The 20,697-nt window shown below is 40.1% G+C and overlaps 1 protein-coding gene across 1 annotated transcript in view; it reads left to right on the top strand.

Annotated features, from left to right (window-relative positions):
* LOC149163954 (protein CELLULOSE SYNTHASE INTERACTIVE 1-like) overlaps positions 1-16,645 on the top strand; it is a 40,307-nt gene extending 23,662 nt beyond the window's left edge. Inside the window, exons 6-8 of the mRNA XM_089431917.1 lie at positions 91-545; positions 15,561-15,677; positions 15,937-16,645. Coding sequence (XP_089288043.1) covers positions 91-545; positions 15,561-15,677; positions 15,937-16,080 — 716 coding nt within the window. The 3' untranslated portion in view covers positions 16,081-16,645. The remainder of the gene's footprint in view (positions 1-90; positions 546-15,560; positions 15,678-15,936) is intronic.
* Positions 16,646-20,697: the final 4,052 nt, after the last annotated feature.

The raw sequence follows: 20,697 nt of genomic DNA, 5'->3' as shown, positions 1-20,697 counted from the left end.
TGAATATATCCTTGTTTGATGATTGGTTCTTGTGGCCTTATGACTGTCTTGTATTCTAATACTAAGTTACTATGTTTGCTGAATGTGCAGTTGCCATTGAAAATGACTTATTGGCCACGGGTACTGTAAGTGAAGATTACTTGAAAGCATTAAATGCTCTCTTTGGCAATTTTCCAAGGCTCAGAGCAACAGAACCAGCTACAGCTTGCATTGGTCATTTAGTTGCCGCCTTGAAGTCTGGGCCAGAAGCAACTCAGGAAGCAGCCTTGGATTCACTTTTTCTTCTTAGGCAAGCTTGGTCAACATGTCCAGCTGAAGTTGGCAAAGCCCAAGCTGTTTCTGCAGCAGAGTCTATTCCAATTCTTCAGTATTTGATTCAATCAGGACCACCTCGTTTTCAAGAAAAGGCAGAGCTCCTCCTGCAGTGCTTACCAGGAACTCTATTGGTAACTATCAAGCGGGGCATCAACCTGAAGCAGTCAGTGGGTAATCCAAGTGTGTACTGCAAACTTACACTTGGGAATGGTCCACCAAGGCAAACTAAGGTGATCCCCTGCCAATCAACTTTAGGCTTATTTTTTGTTGTTTTTTAGAAGGTAAAATTCTACGGAGGCTTTATTTTGTGGCAATAAATTACAACGTCTGTAGACATCGTACTCACAGTTATGAATTAGATATCCTTTTCTTGGAATGAGCTGCTTGTATGTGTTTTTATTTTCAATTTTCTTTCCATTATGTTCTTATCATTTAAATGTAATATATCATATTCTTATATGGACGGTGATCAGAATTGCCCTTTTTAAATTTGTAAAGACTTTTATGTTTTACTGGAACAAAATAGTATGCATCCATGCAGGGCCAAGGAATCACACAACCTGTGTCTGAATCTTTTCGAAGGGTTTTTAGAGCCATAACAGTAAATTCTAAACACAGTTAACTTGTATATCAAGGCTAAATGAGTATAATTGTCCAACAGCTTAACATAATAATAAATAAGTCATTTCCAGAGCACCTATATTGTGCATTTGATAGGGTATTTTCCTACTGAAAGTCGAACTCTGATTGCTCTGCCCTCATTTTTATCAGCTAAAAAGCACCCCTGTATAACAGTGGCATGTAGATTTTGTTCCAATTTCTCAGATCTGTTGCAATTTAGCGTTGAATCTAGATGCCTTGGGAAGGACCTGAAGACAAAATCTAGATGCCCTGGGAATCATCTGTAATCATTATATAGTATCTTATAGTACTTTGTAGACTGTCTATTCATTGGGATTGCTTTGGGAATGTCTTCAAATGGCAAGCAATGTGTTCCATAATATATTAGCATGGCAATTTGGTAAAAATGTAATATGACCAACCCAATTGCTATTGAGCTGTCTTTACATCTGTCCATAGACAATTTTCAGCCAATCAGTAATGGGGGATCACTCAAAAACCTGGATAGATTTCTTCCTACCCCTCCTCGTTTCTCAAAAGTGGTCAATCATATATGGATGTCGATACCTCCTAATATATAGAGAGATTTCACCTATTCCCAATACCAGCTGTTGCATTATCAATTGTTACCCAACCTTAGGAAGAGGAGATTACCATGGATCCCAACCCAATCAGAATTGGCATATCCCTATAACCTCACTTCACCACTTAGACATATTTAAGACCATATCCAATTGTACCATGCAGGTACCTCAATACATGTTTAACTGCAACCCAATGTCCATGCCTTGGCTCAACCATAAACTAGCTTAGGGTGCTCACTACAAAGGAAATATCTGCCTCGGTGTTAACCAGGTACAGCAAGGATCCAATAAACTTCCTATACATAGTGGGATCCATAGGTGTAACCGTGGATCAGCGTCTTCAACTTTGTCACGATAGGTGTAACCATGGATTTGCAGTCCATCATACCGAATCTCCTCAAGATCTAAATTGTGTACTTCTCTTTCCCAAGGAATATCTCACCTGGTCTTTGCAACACCTTTAATCCCAAGAAATAATGCGTCAAGCCAAAATCCTTCATCTTGAATTCTGAAGCCCATTCCCTCTTGCACCCAACAAATGATCTCTACCCAAGTAAGGAATAGGTCAAAGGATCAACATTAAAAACCATGAAGTAAAGGTCAGGATTTGCATCACTTGGTGAAGCCCAAACTCATAAAGTATCCATTAATCTTGGAATGCCATGCCGTGGGTTCCTGCTTGAGTCTGTACAAAGCATTCTTCAAGTTGCAAACATGGGATTCCTTCTCATGTCTCACAAATCCCTGAGGTTGCTCTATGTACACTTCCTCCTTAATCACACCATTGAGGAATGGGTCTTTACGTTCATTTGATGTAATCTCCAACCCATAATTGAACCAAAGAGAAACAATAGTCGTGATAGAAGTGTACCTGACGACTGGAGCAAAAGTCTCCTGATAGTCCACTCCCTTTTCTCAAAGAGCCCTCTCACCACAAACCTTGCTTTGTACTTCTCGATGCTGTTATCCACTGCATACTCATCATCCTTACTAATACATACGTGATTCATCCATAGACCACGAGATTGAATAATGAAATACTCCAATCCATATTCATTATTCATTATTCACCATTCTACAATCTACATTGATTTAAAATTAAATTCATCATTCATCATTCTAGATTCTAAATTGATCTAAAATTAGAATTCATCATTCATCATTCTAGAACTTAATTAGTACTAAGCAAAATAGACTATAATAGATACTGAAATCTGAACACTGGAATAGTAAATTGATATAACTAAAACTCAAAAACAGTGGAGTGGTGAGTCTAAAAGTCACTCTAAAGTACAAAGAGGGCTTGGTTCTCTTGATTAAATACTAAATCCATACTCTTGTACATGACAAAATGCAATGGAAACATTGCAATCCATCGAATCCTGAATTTTTGAAAAACTGTTAAGTTCACTGGATTTTGAGCGAGATCTAGAATTCTACTTTCTCCATATGAAATCCAATGAGCTCGGAACCACTCTCAAACATCCTGAGTCATTTCATGGTAATGTTAAAAATTTAAGTAAAAGGATGAAAATGAAAGATAAAGGAGAATGTCACTTTTACTTTGAGAATTTAACATTACCATGAATTGCATAGCATTAGTAGGGAAATATGGTCAAATACTAGGTTTTCCTTGTCATAAATCATTGTTTACAAGTAAATTTAACAGGGGACGCATAGCCCATATTGAGGAGGGACGCCCAGGCGTCCCCCCCTGCGTCTCCCCAAAAGGGGGACGTGGGGAAACGTTTCCCCAGACGTCCCCCCGTCCCGGGTGCGTGGGGTGCGAGGGGTGCGCGCACCCGACCCTGGGTGTAAGGACTTGCAGTCCTTGCACGTGCTCCGGGTGAAGTGCGATGACAAATAACGAAGGAACGAGCTCGGACCATCAACGCGGAGGTGTTATGCGATGCGTAGGAAGGGAGAGCGATGGGTATATGTATGCATGGGAGCGTGAATGAACCACCCACGGGCCGACCAACAAGTGGAGCATTTGGGGGAAGGCCGACTCACGTTTAGTAGCATATGCGATGGAGTTTGAGGGCGTGGGCAGGTCGGCTGGGCAGCCACGACCTTGCCTTACCGCCCGTATAAACTAGCAAGGCGCAGAGCTCATTTGAAGACAACGAACTTCGCTCATGAAGAAGAGAAAGGCGCAGAACTAAGGTGTGGACGCAGCAAAGGAGATAGGCGCAGTTTTGGTGATGCGCCCATTCTTGGGCAAGGCCGCACGGAAGTAGCGTATTCTTGGTTTGGGTGAAGGGCGCGGGTAGAGGAGCGCCCATCGGTTGGAGTGAGGCGTGCACGGGTGTGGCGCCCGGTGATGTGTAGGAGCACCCGACGGTGAAATGAAGGGTGAACGCTCGGTTTGTGCAACGACTTGGCACGGGTTCTTGGGTGACTCGGGTGAGCACCCGCCCGTCGCGCAAGTGTGCACGGTGACTTGGTGAAGTGTTGAGATTGTGAACGGAGGAGTGTCTCGTGCAGAGGCGCCCGTGTGTGGCGACTTGGAGGCGCGCCCAAGTTGGGTAAACAACACGATCGTGTGATGAGGTGAATGAAGGGTTGGTGAGTCATGGGGCAACCGTGCAGAGGCGCCGACGAGCTGGGCAACCGAATTTGCCAAAGATTGTAAATTTGGCTAAGTATGAAACTTGGAGTTTCCAAGTATACTTGTAAAGCAGTGTAAAATTGAAAGACTATATAATATATTATTCGGGCAGACTCATTGTTCCGGGAGTTGCCCCTCCCTTTATATAGTGCAATTGTGTTCTTCATGTATAATTGCTGATGTTAATGAATGTGTATGGGTGTTCATTGGTATAAAGGAAACATTAATAATACTTGGTTGCGAAACACAAACTAAGTAGGATAAGTGGTTAGGCGTAGTCCGCGAACATAAGTATTGGTGAAAAGAAAGTGTTCGGTGGTGCCGCACCTCGCCTAGAGCGGTTGAAAGACTACCGTAGGCTTGGGGGTGTGACACTAGGGGACGTGTCCTTGTGGAACATTGAAAAATAGTAAATTATGCTACAATTATGGAAACTGAAAAAGGTTGTGGGGGTCCAAGTGGGATAGGTGGGTGGCCACCAACATCCACCTGGATCATTCCTCCCCCCCTTAGGAAGCAATGGTCCCCATCGCGTTGAGTTCCTCCATCTGCTGAACTTGGTCCCTGGTGAGCTATTCTGCAATCTTTGATGTGTCCAATAATGGTGGGAAGCATGGTAGAGGGCGGTCCACATTGAACACTCAGTGTAAGCGAAGGAATGGGGGAATGCTATGCTCCAAAGCGTTGTTCCCCACAACCTTGGTACTAGTGTAAGGACCACGTTGCTTCTTGTACTTGTCATTTTTTAGAATGGAGCGGTGATATATCGGCTCGTTGGGTAGAGGTGCTTTGGGAGTCAGATCGAATGAATGCTTGACTTGACAGTGCAAGGGTATCCCTGTGGGTGAGGAGAAGATGTTCTTGTCTGCTTTCATGACCGTATTCATCTGCTGTTGCTGCGTGGAGGAACTCTTCGCGGGGGATCATGGATGTGGCGACGATCTTCCTCTTACTTTGGGAGTGAAGCAGACAGAAAATGAACTTTCTAGTCTGGGAGATGAGCTTGCTGCCTTTCTTGGCAGTGTCAAAGAGGTGGCAGTAGGTGGGGCTACCTCTGGTATCCTGTATAATGAATTATTCAAAGAAATAATGACAACGCGAGGCCTTGACTCATACACAGCGTGTCACCTCCACAAGTATGGCTGGCCTAATAATACATCACAAACATCCAGAGGTGTAACATCACACAATACCTCGTCTGTGAATGGTTTGATGCTGTAAGGAAGGCGACACTGCCGGCAAACTCAGAGATTTCGTCCTTGGTGAAGGCACCCAATACTGTACGACTGCGGGTGTGTTGTAGTCAGTAGGCCCAACTGCTTCACGATCTCTGTTGAAATGAGGTTCTTTTGGCCGCCACTATCAACAATGAATTGCAGCGGCGAACCCTTCACCCACATCTGTGAGTGGAAAAGATGCTCCCCCTCTTTTGGATCCTTTGGCTCATTCTTCTGGATCTTGGCGGTGGCAACAGTGGCGTTGGGCTCCACGTCAATGATCTGCTTCCCTTTGCCATTCCCCTTGTTGAGTTCTGACTCAGGGTCAGAACGTGCATCTGATTCGGAAGCCTTCAACTTGGTCACCGGTGACTGCTTGGTCCGACACTCACTTGTGTTGTGAGTGGGGCCCTTGTGGAACTCACCACCACTTTCCTGTGTTCTTCTTTGACTTCATCGTGGTGTTCTTTTCTTGCGGCTTCGACAGGTTGTCTTGGGTCACCCCGCCTTGGCTTTGTCCTTTGGTCTTCGGATTTGCATATCCAAAGTCTCGCTTCTTTTGTTTGAACTTTTGCTCACTTTTGACAGCGTATCGGTACGCCGCGCCGAGCGAGGAGATGTTCAGGAACTCCATCTCTTTCTGGATGTATCTGTGTAGGCAGCCGCGGTACTTGAGTACCAAATGCAGCTCAAAATACTTGATACCCAACTGTGTGCGAAGGGTATGAAAAATGTTTGTGAACTTTGGCACATCTTGGTCCCTTCCTTGCCGCAGCGTGGTCCACTTTATGTATTTGTCCTCATAGCTTTTGACAGGGTAGTACTGCTCCTTGACGACATCTCGGAATGAATTCCAAGTGGATGCGGCTGAAAATAGTGACCCTGTACTTTCATCCTTTTGCTCATAGTAGGTTTCCCACCAGTCCTTGACGTAGGGGGCTGCTTTGAGAAGAGCGAAAATAATCTTTTCTCGACTGGAAAATCCATGAACAGAAAAAGAACCCTCTAGCAGATTTAACCATTTATCTATGACATCTGTGTCTATTTGACCCTCGAAGATGGGGATTTCAAAATTAACTTGTACCTTAAAGGGCGCAGCGTTTCCAGAGTAGCTGTTGGAAACCGGTGCGTCGCCTCTGGGTAGCCGCTGAAGGATTTGCGCAAAATTGTCCATCATCGCGTTTCTTTGTCGCTCGAGGGCTTCTTCGAGCAAGATTTTGATAGGATCTCCTGTCCCCTCGTCTTTCTTCTCCTCCACCATGGGAGGCCGTTGAGATTTGCGAGGTTGGTCTTGCAAAGGTTTGACCAGTTCAAGCCCTAACGCCTTATATCTCGACCTCGTTGAGGACATGCAAAGAAAAACAGAGAAAAAGCAGACTGCTCTGATACCACAGATCCGGATTTAAACATGAATGCAACAAATTACAAAGATAACCATAAACACGGATATGCAACGGAAATAATACTTCATTTCATTAATGTAAAATACTGAAATATGCTTACAAACAGAAATGGAAGTAAACTAGCTAGGGCGATGGTAGCTTATCTCTGAGAAGAGATGTGGCGCCTACATGCCTCTGAACTGTGTTACAATGAGGCTCGAAGGACTATTTATTGTTGAGAAACAATGGAAAACCCTTAACATCCAAAAACCTAACCCTAGAAGATGAAATGCCAAACTGTGGGCTCCGTTTGGGTAAATTGGTACATCAACTTCCCGGGGTCATAACTTTGGCATACGATGTTTGTTTGACGCATACAATAGCTCATTGGAAAGATCTATTCGAGCACTAAAATTTTGGGAAGAGCAACATCGGTCCATGGAACCATGTTGCTTCCAGATTTCCCAAAAAAAACGTCGTTTAGGGCCTCAAAACGACGGCTGCTGAAGTTCAGGACCCGAAAAATTGCTAAAAATAGTAAATTGTGCTACAATTACGGAAACTGAAAAACTGAAAGAGACAGTTGTGGGGTCCAAGTGGGATAGGTGGGTGGCCACCAACATCCACCTAGATTCGTTAAGCAGATATAGTAGTAGTCCAAGTTGGTTTTTATTTTGTGACTTGGGCACACTAATACAAAATTTGCGTGTGAATTCTCCTTATTCCCTTTGTTCACTAGATAACACCAATCCTCAAATTGGAAATCCGAACTTGATGAACACTTTTAATTATCACAGTGTTTGACAACAGAATTGTAGGTGGAAACAGTGATAGCAGACTGGGACAACGATTACATAATAACTATAAGATTTATATAGACAGGGAGAGCTCAGGGTTGTTGCAGGTCGGATGAAAACTCAAGCAAGGGTAGAATCAATGCTATGATTGGCTGCGGGGTGAGCTTGTGGCTAGTGGCGACTGGAATGGAACAAGGATTGAGCTGTGAATTGAGCCGTGACACGTTGGATGGAACATAACAAGGATTGGCAGCATAGACGACTTCTATATAGAGGGGCCCTGGTGGTGGTCTGAGGTAAGACAAAGACTGACGAAGGCGGATCCTGTGCACGATGGAAGACAGGTGATGGCTGCGACTAGAGTGGCGACCAGACTGAAGACAACAGGGTGATCATATGACTTATATATATATATATATATATATAGATTGACCTTCTTTTATTTATTATTATTATTTATTTTCCTTGTTTATTTATTTATTTTTAACTCTTAAATTTTGATTTTGATTTATTTTTATAAGTTTATATATATATATATATATATATATATATATATTTGATTTAATATTTCCCTATAAATATCTTTTTTATAAGATTATTTTTTAATAGTCTTTTCTTTTAATGAATATTTTTTTTTTGGGTTTTTCTTTTAATGGAGAACCTCCAAAAGCTTGGGTAGCAAAACACTTGAATTGCAACAACAACAAAGTTGACGAAATGTCAATGGCCAAAGACTAGGATCAGACGTGGCTCTGATATGCATTGTTTTCTGTCATATGAGTTGTTTTTTATGAATCCTTATTGGTGGGATGATGAATCATTGTCATTTGCCATCCACAATTCTTAGACAGTCATTTGAATTGTTGCATCACATGTGATCCTAATTGGAAATCCCTAGGGTTGATGATTTGATCCCACGTTTTTTGCTTTTTCATGCTAAAAAACTCAGCCCCAACAAGGGAACATTTAATTTGCAAAGGAGGTTGGATGGGAGTTGTTATGAATAATATATATATATATATATATATATATATATATATATATATATTAAATAAAAATAAAAAATAAATATTAATAATTAATAAATTAATTAAATTAATTTGCCCATTAATTATGAAAGGGCACTTATGTCAAAAGACATGTTCTTTAATCTTTGTGGCCAGTCAATTCCTATAAAGGTGAACCACCCAAGGACATGTAAACCATCATCTGAGTATTGAATAATAAAATATATATTGTTTATGGACATAAATGTGTCTGCAATTAGTAAATTCCAGTGAACAAGGCTTCTTTGTTCAGTGTTATAAGAGCATCGAATCCACTTGCCTGTGCTGGTTTCACCCATCCATCCCACACTTCCTTCACAGTCCTGACTCTACCATCGTGTCCCTCTCGACCCTTTGTCCACCGTCACTGTTTCCCCGTTCGTTGTTCCATGTACGCTGTTCCCTTGCTGACACCCTGCCTGCCGCTTTCTCCTCTGCATCGGGCCATTGTTGCACTCGTTGACTTGTTATGTTGACTGTTCTTCCCCCTTGTTGCGCATGTTCCAGCACCCCGTCACATGCTAGTCACCACCCCGCCGCTTCTCACGAGCCTCTGTCTCGATTCATCCTCGCGTAGTTGCCAAACTCTGTCCCAATCGATGTTCCATTGCAACTGCATCTACCCACTGACTGGGCCTGTCTAGCCGCTCCTCTGTCTCCGCGTCCCATGACATCCACTTCCGCTGCCCGACCAATCCTGCTCGACCGTGAGCCGGTATCCCCTGTTCCCCTTCCAAAGTCGTGTCGAGCTGCCGATTGAACCCTTCGGTTGACTTTAGTGTCAATTTGTTTTTTTCTTATTGAATCATATATAACATACCTTATATTAAAAGCAAGGTTATATATAAGTTTTCATATAGATTAATTATATAATTAATTAAAATATAACAATTAATTATATAGCTAATCAATAATATAATATATATATATATATATATATATATATATATATATTTGTTAATTGGGTTTACTAAGAAAAGGAAGAACCAAATGGGGAGTAGCAATGGCGATGCGAATTCAAGAAAATTTAAGGAGGAACTCGATAGAATGCGCTAGCGCCTTGATAATGTCGAAAAGAAGCAATATGAATTTGGAAAAGGCCAAGATAGGATAATTAGTACTCAAGACCAAATCACAAAAAAAAATAGAGAACATGATGAGCCAGTTAATGGGAGGAGCCAATCCATCTTTTAATCCCTTAATTGCTCAAGAATTGCCACAAAGTCCCAGGACTCCAAAAGGCGAAACTTTTACTAGTCATGAATTTCTGTTGATGCACGAAGTCCCACAAATACCGCATATATAGTTTTGAGGAAGTCAGTACTATGCAAAGTTTCTTGAAAGAGATTACCAAAAAATTAAAAGGGAATTACCTAAGTATGATGGTAAGGACCATAAAGGCGCCATTGTATGGGTAAATAAAATGGATGCCATTTTCAGGGCAAACCCACCGATAGGAAAACAAGAGAAGGTCATGACTGCATCCAACAACCTGGAAGCTGAAGCATATGATTGGTTCTCGTGGTGGTCCAACAGATGTGAGGCTCGTTCATTCAATTGGAAAATTTATGTGGAAGTCATGCTTATCAGGTTTCATGACGAAGAAGAAGACGGTGCTTATGAAAAATTCATTCACCTCAAACAAAAAGGATCTGTAAGCGAATACACCCACGAGTGGGAAGTATTAGTTATAAGACAATGAGGGTTCTCCGATGAAGAACTGCTAAAAATGTATTGATGTGGGCTTAAAGAGTATGTTCGAGAAGAATTAAAAGTATATAAACCTAAATCCATTGAAGAAGCTAGACATGCAACAATAATTATTGAACGAAAGTATAAATTACATAAAACACAATATGTCAGTAATGAAAAATCAAGCAACTACTCAAAAGGAAAGTCAAGTAAGTCTTCGCCAGAAAACACTGGTAAGTATGTTTCATCATCGATGCGCGAAGGAGGAAAACAATAGTCAAATTTTGAAAGAAAAAAAGATGGCAATTGTTGGACATGTGGAGATAAATCATAAATATTCTCCAGGACACAAATGCACTATGCAAAAACTTTACAACTGCGTAGCAAAGCAAGAAGAGGGATCTTCAGATGGTAACTTCGATGGGGAAACCAACGAAGGAAATGAGAATCCTAATCTAGATCCAGAAGAGGAAAATATGCCAAGAATTTATTTGGCAACTATCACAGGGATAGCTCAACCACAAACATTAAAGCTTAAAGGACATATTAAGAAGCATAATGTTATTGTGTTAATAGATTCAGGAATTACACAATTTTATAGATGTCAATGTCGCGAAAAGGCTAAATGTTTTTGCCTATCCTGTAGCAGATTTAAAAGTTATGGTGGCAGATGGGAAACAAATAGATGGAGTAGGAAAGTGCCATAAAGTTAAATTGCAACTAAACAAATACGAAATGTAGTCCAGTTTTTATATAGTCCCCTTAGGAGGTGTAGATGCTATCTTAGGAGTAAAATGGTTGCAATCTCTAAGGACATATTCTGCAAATTACTAAAAACAATTCATTAAGTTCAAAATGGATGGGAGAAAGTATATTCTGTTCGGAATCCAAGCTTGACCTACCCAAATCATTTTTGCTCAACAAATGAAGAAGCTTATTCGCAAGGTAGCTTTGGTATTTGTCGCACAATGCCAACAATTAGAGTTATTATCGATGGAAGGGATTCACCAACAACCTAAACTTACATCCCTAATCCAGAAATATGACGAGGTATTTCAAGAATTGCCGATGAAATTACCTCTTGAAAGGAAAATTGAACATATCATTGAAGTCAAACCAGATTCAACACCGATAAATGTAAAACCATATCGCTAACTCCATCATCATAAAACATAAACAAAAAGGTTGATACAAGCTCTGTTAAAGTGTGGAGTCATTACGGAAAGCAAAAGTCCATATGCTGCATCAGTAGTATTACTTAGGAAGAAGGATGGATCCTTCTGGTTGTGTATAGATTACAGAGGATTAAACAAAATTACTATTAAACACAAATTTTCCTTTCCATTTATTGATGAGATGCTAGACGAACTCCATGGCGCAGAATATTTCTCAAATAGATTTGAGATTAGGCTACTATAAAATTCGAGTAGATTAGAAGACGTCAAGAAGACTGCCTTCAGAACTCATGAAGGGCACTGTGAATTTAAGGAAATGCCATTTGGTTTAACAAATGCATCAACCACCTTCCAAGCAACCATGAACGAACTCTTCCACCCATACTTGTGAAAATTTGTATTTGGGTTTTCTTCGACGATATCCTTGTCTACATTAAAACGTGGAAGGAGCACCTCAATCATCTAGAGGAAGTACTTTTCGTATTGGAGAAGAATCAATTTTATGCAAAGTTATCAAAATGTACCTTTGGGCAAAAGGAAGTTGAATACCTGGAACACATTATATTCAGAGGAGTCAAAGTGGACCCCAACAAAATTAAAGCGATTAAAGAATGGCCAAAACCCAAGAACATATCAAAACTGAGAGGATTTCTAGGTTTAACTAGATATTATAGAAGGTTCATAAAGAACTATGCACATTTGACTGCACCACTGACAAACTTGTTAAAAAAGAATGCCTTCCAATGGAATAACTAGGCAGACGAATGCTTTGAGAATCTAAAAAAAGTAATGTCAACCACACCGGTACTGGCAACTCTAGATTTCTCCAAACCATTCATAGTCGAATGTGATGCTTCAGGATTTGGAATTGGAGCAGTATTAATGCAAGACAACCATCCTATAACCTTCGAAAGAAGGAAGCTTAACAAATGAGAAAGCTTGAAGTTGACTTACCAAAAAGAGATGTTCGCCATCATACATGCATTAACTAAATGGCGATAGTACTTGCTTGGAAGTAAGTTCTCAATTCGAACCGATCACAGTAGTCTTCAATTCCTACTTCAACAAAAAACATTACCAACAAAACAACAAAAATGGATGGAGAAACTTTCGGCATTCGACTTGGAAAAACTGCACAAAAAGGCAAAAGAAAATGTTGTAGCTGATGCACTCTCACAAAAAGATGATGACAACACAACATGCGCCGCCTTGGTAGTTGTTCCTGATTGGTTAGACGAAATACGAGCTGAGTATGCCAAGGATTTGGACTGTGGTTCTATGATTGAGAATATTAGTCAATATGCCAACTTTGATTGGAAAAATGACTAGTATGGTTCAAAAGTAGAATTAATCTAACTCCATCATCCAAATTTAGAATGAAATGTCTAAAAGAATCTCATAGTTCTCCTGCAGTTGGGCATGTTGGATTCTTCAAAACCTACTACAACATTCGACAATTGTTCTACTGGAAAGGTATGAGTAAGGAAATCCAAAAGTATGTCGCTGAATGTGATGTTTGTCAGAGAAATAAGAGTGAAAATATTCCAACTCCTGGTTTACTACACCCATTACATATTCCAAATAAAAAATGGGAGGAAATCTCGATGGATTTCATTGAAGGACTACCTATGTCTGATGGTAAGGACAAGATATTTGTCGTAGTTGATAGACTCACCAAATATGCCCACTTCATGGCGATCAGAAAAACTAGAACAACCAAGCAAATTGGGGAAGTGTTTTGTAAAAATATTTACAAAATACATGATTTCCCAAGGTTATTGTCAGTGATAGAGACACAAAATTTAAAGGCAATTTTTGGAAAGATTTCTGTCCCCAAGCAGGAATATCTCTCAACATGAGTTCGGCATATCACCCCCAGATAGATGGGCAAATTGAAGTTGTAAATAAAACTCTGGAAACATATCTCCGCTGTTTCGTCACCAACAAACAAAACAAATGGTCTCAATGGCTACACTTAGCAGAATGGTGGTATAATACCACCTATCATATTTCGACTAAAATGACTCTCTTCCAAGCCCTATATGGCTATGAACCACCCAAGTGGAAAGATTTTGTGTTACACGATTCTAAGGTTCAAGCAGTAAAGAATCACTTAGAAAAAAACCAAAGAATTATTAACTTGTTAAAAGAAAATTTAACAATGACACGCAATAGAATGAAGCAACAAGTCGACCAGCACCGCACAGAAAGAGAATACGAAGAAGGAGATTGGGTTTTCATCAGACGTCAGCTCTATAAGGGGATGTCATTAAAACAACAAGAGAGAGTGTTCGTTTTACTTGTGTATAGCTTGGACTATGTTCCAGCTATGACACCTTTTTTATTCCAGCAGAGTAGACATCAGTTGCATACAGCGGTAGCATACGGCCCTCCTTCAGTTGTTCTGTACCACAGTAATGAAGGTGCATTGGGCATTTATGGAAGAGAGAGAGAGAGAGAGATAGGGGGGCACATTCATGCCAAAAACATGCATGCACCATCATTGGTTCAGTTCCAGTTTAGATGTTTTTTTCCTTCTTTAGCAGTTAAATTCTAATTCTGAGTTTTTGCTTTATTTAGTATCTGCATGCACAATTAAAGGGTGTAGTTCCCTACTTTGTAGATGCAGTCATGCATGTAGATTTCGAGTCTTAGTTAAGAACACTCATCTCTAGGGGAATACATACTTGCATGGCTCAGTCCATATCCAGTAGAGGCACTCGCTCATCTATCCATACAAGTTAGGTGCACTAGGGTTCGGATTTGATACTGTTAGTTGAGTTGCTGTTGTGCATGTGTCCAGATTCATTGTACCTTCTCTTCTCTGCACCAATGGTTTAAGTTTTGAGCTATAGCATTTAGTATACTGCTTTCAGATTTAATACAAAATTCAGCGACACTGTTTCGAGTTCAGATTAACGAGTTTGTGGTTCTTATTATCAGCAGTATGTGTTTGTAGGTTAGAGTACTCTCTAGCTGTAATTTTGATTTGTGCTTTCAGCTTTAGCTATATAGGGTTTTAGGTTAGATTCCAGAGTCCAGAATCTGCTTACCATGGTTTGATTTTTGACAGTCCATTCATAAAGCTATCCGTTTGTATAGAAGAAAAAAGCTTGCTGGTCTGTCAAGTGTCCTGTTGCTACATGTCCATGTGACACTACCATTTCCCAAGGTTTTTGGAGTCACAGCCTCTTCTTGCTATTGGATATCCTCAAAAGCACCCATTGCTTTGGTGGGCATTGTGGATCATTTCTACACCTCTGTACAATGGCCCAATTGGTTATCGGAAAGATTTCTGACCATGCTCTGAGTGGTTTATTGATTCAATGTTTTATTTGGGTTTTTTCGCCAACTTGCATTCCTCTGCTTAATTGAGCCCAGATAGATTCTTCTTGCTTTCTTTTCATGCTTATGGTGATATTTGGTTACCTTGTTTCTTAGTCTCCGTCTCCTATTATTGGTAACAGCCTCAACTGCAAACTAGACATTCCTTGTCTCAGAATAAAACTTGTATGAGAGATTAGGGAGAAGTGCCTCTCACAATCTTCCATGATGCTGGAGTCAATTGAAAGCCTAAGCTAGTTGGGCCAAATGTTCTCATTAAGATGAAAGACAAGGCTTTCCTTTCTGTGCGAGCTATGTAAATGGACATTGTTTCTTGCTTGTCTGTAGTGGGAAATATTCCCTTGTTACATAACCTGTTATTGCAATTTCATTTTGTTTTTCCTTGTCCCATCATTTAATTGTTCTTTTTCTGACCCCCATGTTATGTTCTATACAAAGAGCCAGATGGAATCCTAAGAAGTTGGCGCGAACGATGTTTGCGAGCTCTTCTGCATTCCTTTTTCTTCCCAATGAAATATTGGGAAAAAATTGATCTCATCTTCTGTATTCACTTGTTGGAGTGCAGGTTGCATAAAAGACATGCGGATATGTTGGAAGTTTAAGTTTTGATTTATGAATTTTCCATTAACAGTTACTATTGGAAAGAAACATATGCATTGAATCAGTGATCTATTGTTATAGGGTTCTAAAAGATGACTATATTTGCAAGAGAGAATTTCAGTAAAAAAATATATCAATTTATTAGAGGCTTAACACGTGTATGGATCTATTGTAGGTTGTGTCAACTGGTCCCTCTCCAGAATGGGATGAAGCTTTTGCTTGGGCTTTTGACAGTCCACCAAAAGGTCAAAAGCTTCACATATCTTGCAAGAACAAGAGTAGCTTTGGGAAGGTAAGGGGAACTTTCTGTATAATTATTGAAAGCAAAAGAACAAGAATCTATAGTATTTCTACCATTTCTGTTTCTTGCGTCATGAATCTGTATTATTTCTATCTGTTGTGTATAGTTTGTTTTTTGTCGTCTTTATCGTATGTGGTAGAATTTCCTCTTCACTGATAATGTGAAATAAATCGATTATGCCCGTAGTAGATTTATAATATGCAGCGTTGGATATCTCATAAAATGGATTACATTTTTGCAATTATGGCAGAGCTCATTTGGTAAGGTCACCATTCAGATTGACCGTGTTGTCATGTTGGGAGCAATTGCTGGCGAGTACACTCTTCTACCAAACAAGAGTAAGGCCGGCCAATCACGTAATCTAGAAATTGAATTCCAGTGGTCGAACAAGTGATTGCGGGATAAGTGTGCGCATTGTTGTCTATATTTGTAAATCTAATTGTTAAGGTCCGCACTGGAAGGGCTTTTTGTACTCTAGTGTTTGCCTTTAAAAAATGTCCCTTGCAACAGAGTCATGCATCCAATTGTTGCAATGTGAATGGATGTGTCTTTTTCTCAGTAATACAGCGAGTGTTCTTTTGAGTCACAAGATGCTATTGTTTCTCAATATTCTTTCATTTTTTTGAGTCGGCAAAGCATTCATTGTATATGGATGACCTTTCAAGTTTCATCTATAAGGAGGTGCATGAATAAGTCCAGTTGTTGCATCTTCAGGTAACTTATCCTTGTTGAGCCTGCCAGGGGCATCCCATCCTCTCTATAGCTGCTTCTTACCTGAGCAGTGAGTTTCTAAGAGTGCAATTTGGTTCCTGTCTAAATATTATTGGAGTGTTTTTCCAAGGCGATTGAAATGCGTAAATGCAGCTGCCCTTCATGTATAAATGTGGCTATTCTATGTGTTGTGTATTTTATGTTATTTTAAGGGTTATTTAATATGATGAACTAGAACGTTATAGCTAGCCAAGTTAGCATTGAATAAATTCAACTCTTGACATCCAAGGGCATAGAGATGTCAGCTCTTGAGGTGCTTTGGTAATGTTTATCTTAAGGCTGCTTGTAGATCGATCTTATTGGTTGACAGGAGGTGATGAGTTCAGTGCGAGAACTGTAGGTGAGTGCGTTGTTAGAAGTTCCTCCTATGCTGGATCAAATCTCACTTGAATACTGGTCTACATTTATCACAAAATGTGTTCACAAAGACAGCCATACTATTTTAACTTTTTCTTCCTGAAGATGGGCCGAGTTAGCATGGCTGGAAATTTCAACTATTATTTTTAATACAAATTAGTAAGAAACTATAAAAATACGTTGTCATCTAATGCTCAATTCTATAAGATTAATACGCACATGATTTCTAATGTTAAATGCCATTGTCTTGGTCCAGTGCTCCCACCATCAATGTAAAATTAAAAAGAACGAAATATGTTGCTCCAACCATCAATATCAAATAAAAAAGTGCAGGTGATTAAGCATCTTTGTTTAACTTTTATACTCCAGGCGGATTGTGATGTTTAGACGTGTCCAGAAACTCCCTAATGATGTAGACTTGTCCAACAACTTCCTCATATGTTGTTATCATCATTGATGATGATATCCTTTGGAATATGCAGTTTTGTAAGTCTTTTGAAGAACAAATTTTGTTGTACAATATTAAAAGATATAATAGATATCTCATTTTCCGACCATGATGAATTTACAGTTATTAGGCTTTCGTTGGTCCATATGTGGATGTGGTAGATAATGTGGGATTTTAGGAGGTGAGAAACTCGAGTAAGATTGGGTGAAGTTCTTTGTATATAACTTAGATTTGTATATAACTTAGATTTGAAGTTGTGCAGAAAAACAATATTAACACTATTAATATGTTCTAGACGATTTATTTTGTGGAAATACACTAGATTTATTCTCGGAATTTTTAATTGGGAACTCTATTAATCAAAGGATTCGTGAGCATGTTGCTGATATCAAACATGGCAGGACCCACTCCTTTGCTTTGGCAGAGCATGAGATGAATCTTAAGAATCATATCTGTATTGAGGGGGCCCAAGTTGTTGCTAGAGTTAGTCATTTCCATCATCGTAAATTGAGGGAGACCCTAGAAATCGAAAAAAGACCCAATACTTTGAAAAGAAACAATAGTTGGATTATTAGTAGAAATTGAGTCTATCATGTCCTCCTAGTTTTTTAGGTTTCTTTTTGGGATTTATTTTGTTTGTTTATTTATCTTAGTTTTTTAGGTTTCTTTTTAGGATTTATTTTGTTTGTTTATTTATTTGTGTAGGTATTGGTGACTTTTTTTTTATAGTATTTGTTATTGGTTTATTTATTTGTTTAGGTATTGGTGACTTTTTTATTTTATTTGTTGTTGGTTTATTCTTCATTAGAGTTTATATTCTTGATCCTAAGTGTTTTCTTAAGTATTTTATCACATTATTCGTTTTTAATTCTTTTTAGTATTTTTGTTATTTGTCTAATGAGCCTCATTATTATTTATTTATTTATTGATTACTTTTATTTATTGATTTATTAATTTTCTTTGAATATATATATATATATATATATATTTTTTTTTTTTTTTTTTTTAACTGTAACGGTTGTGGATTTTATTTATTGCAAAAGGGATAGTGGGTCTTTGCTGTAGCGACCCCTATTACATGGCTGTTTTCCTTTTTTGCAGCCTTTGAGATATTACAATTTCACAGTTTTTGGAAGAAGCTTTCCCCATTTACAATTAAACTCCCTTTCATGAGAGTGCATCCAATGTTCGCCATCCAATCAGCTTCATTATTGGAAGTTTTGAGGATATGGTAGAGCTTGTATGAGTTGAAGTCTTGTAATGCTCTCTTCAATCTGCACATAATTTAGTTGAGACCAACATTGTTGAAGAGTTCACCCTTGATTAAATTTTTGATTAGAATTTCTGAGTCTCCGAAGACTTGGAGATCTTTAACACCTTTCTCTCTAGCAATAAGACAAGCTTTGAGCAGCCCAAGGATCTCAGCTTGATTGTTAGTTTTCAGGCCAAGGCCCCAGGCGAATGAATCTCTTTCAGTCCCATCCGTGGAATAGATGACCCCATCAGCACTTGCAATTCTGGGGTTCCCTTTGGATGCTCCATCAAAGAATATGGTAGTTAATTTTTGGGCCCTCCACCATTTCTGGAAGATGTCATCTGGCTCTCTTTTTCGCCAGTACGATTTAACTTTTTGTGGGGGCAGGAGATACTTTCGGGGATGTGGCTCTAGGGCCAACCACCTCTTTTCTTCCGGCGTGAGCAGAGGATCCTCCTTGTAGTACTGCTGTTGGGCTATTTCCAAGAGTGGAGACTTTGCTTTTGCTACAACTTGAATCGGAGACTGCTGTATGTCTTTGAAGATCTGATGGTTACGAGTCAGCCAAAGCTGCCAACAAACACATTTTGGTATCGCTATCCATACCTTGCGCCAAAAGGACTTGGGAGGGATACGCTGAGGGTAGCAGGCACTCCATGTAGCAAAGAGGTCAGGAACAGAAGTCTGAGAAGGTAGAGAGACCTGAAAATCTTGCAGAATGAGTCCCCACACCTCTTTGGCGAAGAGGCACTCCAAAAAAAGGTGTTGGGTAGTTTCAAGATTACTTCTGCAAAGCACACATCTATGAGGCCCTTCGATCTTCCTCTTTACGAGATTGTCTCCCGTTAAAAGTTTGTTGTGCACCAAAGTCCAGAAGAAAAAATTTACTTTTGGAAGAGCTAGCGGCTCCCAGACATGTTTCCAAAATGTGGGCGAATGATTACTGTTCTTCGGGCCTTGAAGCACTCTATAGCCCTAAGCTGAAGTGTAAGTACCTGTCCGGCCCCAGCCCCAACTATCTCTCATGTTTCTATTGACCGGCGTGGCTTCTTCGAGCAGATCCTCAAGCTGATTCTGTTGGTCGGTTAAATGCGCAGGGACTCCGTGGAGATCCCAGCCTGCCCACTCACCGCGACTGTCCCAAATTGACAAGTCATAAACGTTGTTTATGCTTGCTCTTTCTAACCAGTCCCTGAGCTCTGCGATTTTTCCGTTTTCAGCTAAAGGATCGCACCCCATTATGTGATCTTTCCACAGATGCGTGCACTTGCCATTTCCAGGGATTCTGTACAAGTGATTCTTGAAAAAATTGCTACTTTTGCAACATAGCCTCCAAACCTGCGTGCATGACACTGTGCTATCTAATTGCATTTTCCTGAGGGCGACGTTGTCTGCGTATTTGGACCGTAGTGTGACGCTGATGGGGTGAGAAGGGTCGTGGATCATTTTCCACAGAAGCTTGCCTCCCAGCGCTGTATTAACTAGGGAAGGGTCGCGTATTTGCAATCCGCCCTCAGTGATCGGCCTCTTGACCAAGTCCCAGTTTACTAGATGCATTTTTTTGTCATTGCCTTTCCCTCCTTGCCATAAGAAGTCCCTGAGGAGTGAAGAGATCTGTTCCATAACGTTTTTGGGAGCCAAGAGGAAAGCTGCTTGATAAATAGGAAGGGCTGACAGCTGAGATTTGATTAGTATGGTTTTTCCACCTTTTGTTAACCAGGGACCTCCCCAAGCTTTGATTTTAGATTTGATTTTACTGATGATGTAAATCCAGAGGGACCTCTTATTCGCGCCTGAGGTTATAGGTAGGCCAAGATACCTGAACCTGTCCCATTGTGCATGCCCTTTGAACCCTAAGATCTTTGCGATGTTAGTGATCTCGTGGTGTTCTGTATTCCAGTTGAAGATTTCACTTTTACTCTCATTGACAAGAGCGCTAGATACCCTGCAATAACTTCTCAGGACTGAGTCAAAGGTTTTCGCTATTATGGAGGAAGCACCACCAAGGAGAAGGGAGTCGTCCGCAAAGAGTGCGTGATTCAAGGGGGCTGATCCATAGGAAGGTTTGAGACCCGGGAGGGAGCCAACATTTCTTTCAGCTGATAGTTTTCTGCTAAGGGAGTCCGCCATGAAGATGTGCAGAAAGGGAGAGAGGGGGCATCCTTGCCGAATACCTCTCT

The sequence above is a fragment of the Pinus tabuliformis genome, chromosome 5_1 (assembly GCF_031772625.1).
Source record: "Pinus tabuliformis cultivar Carrire ecotype Pingquan chromosome 5_1, CPIR1, whole genome shotgun sequence".
NCBI classification, from domain to species: Eukaryota; Viridiplantae; Streptophyta; class Pinopsida; order Pinales; family Pinaceae; genus Pinus; species Pinus tabuliformis.
This window is presented reverse-complemented; position numbering and strand designations above follow the sequence as displayed.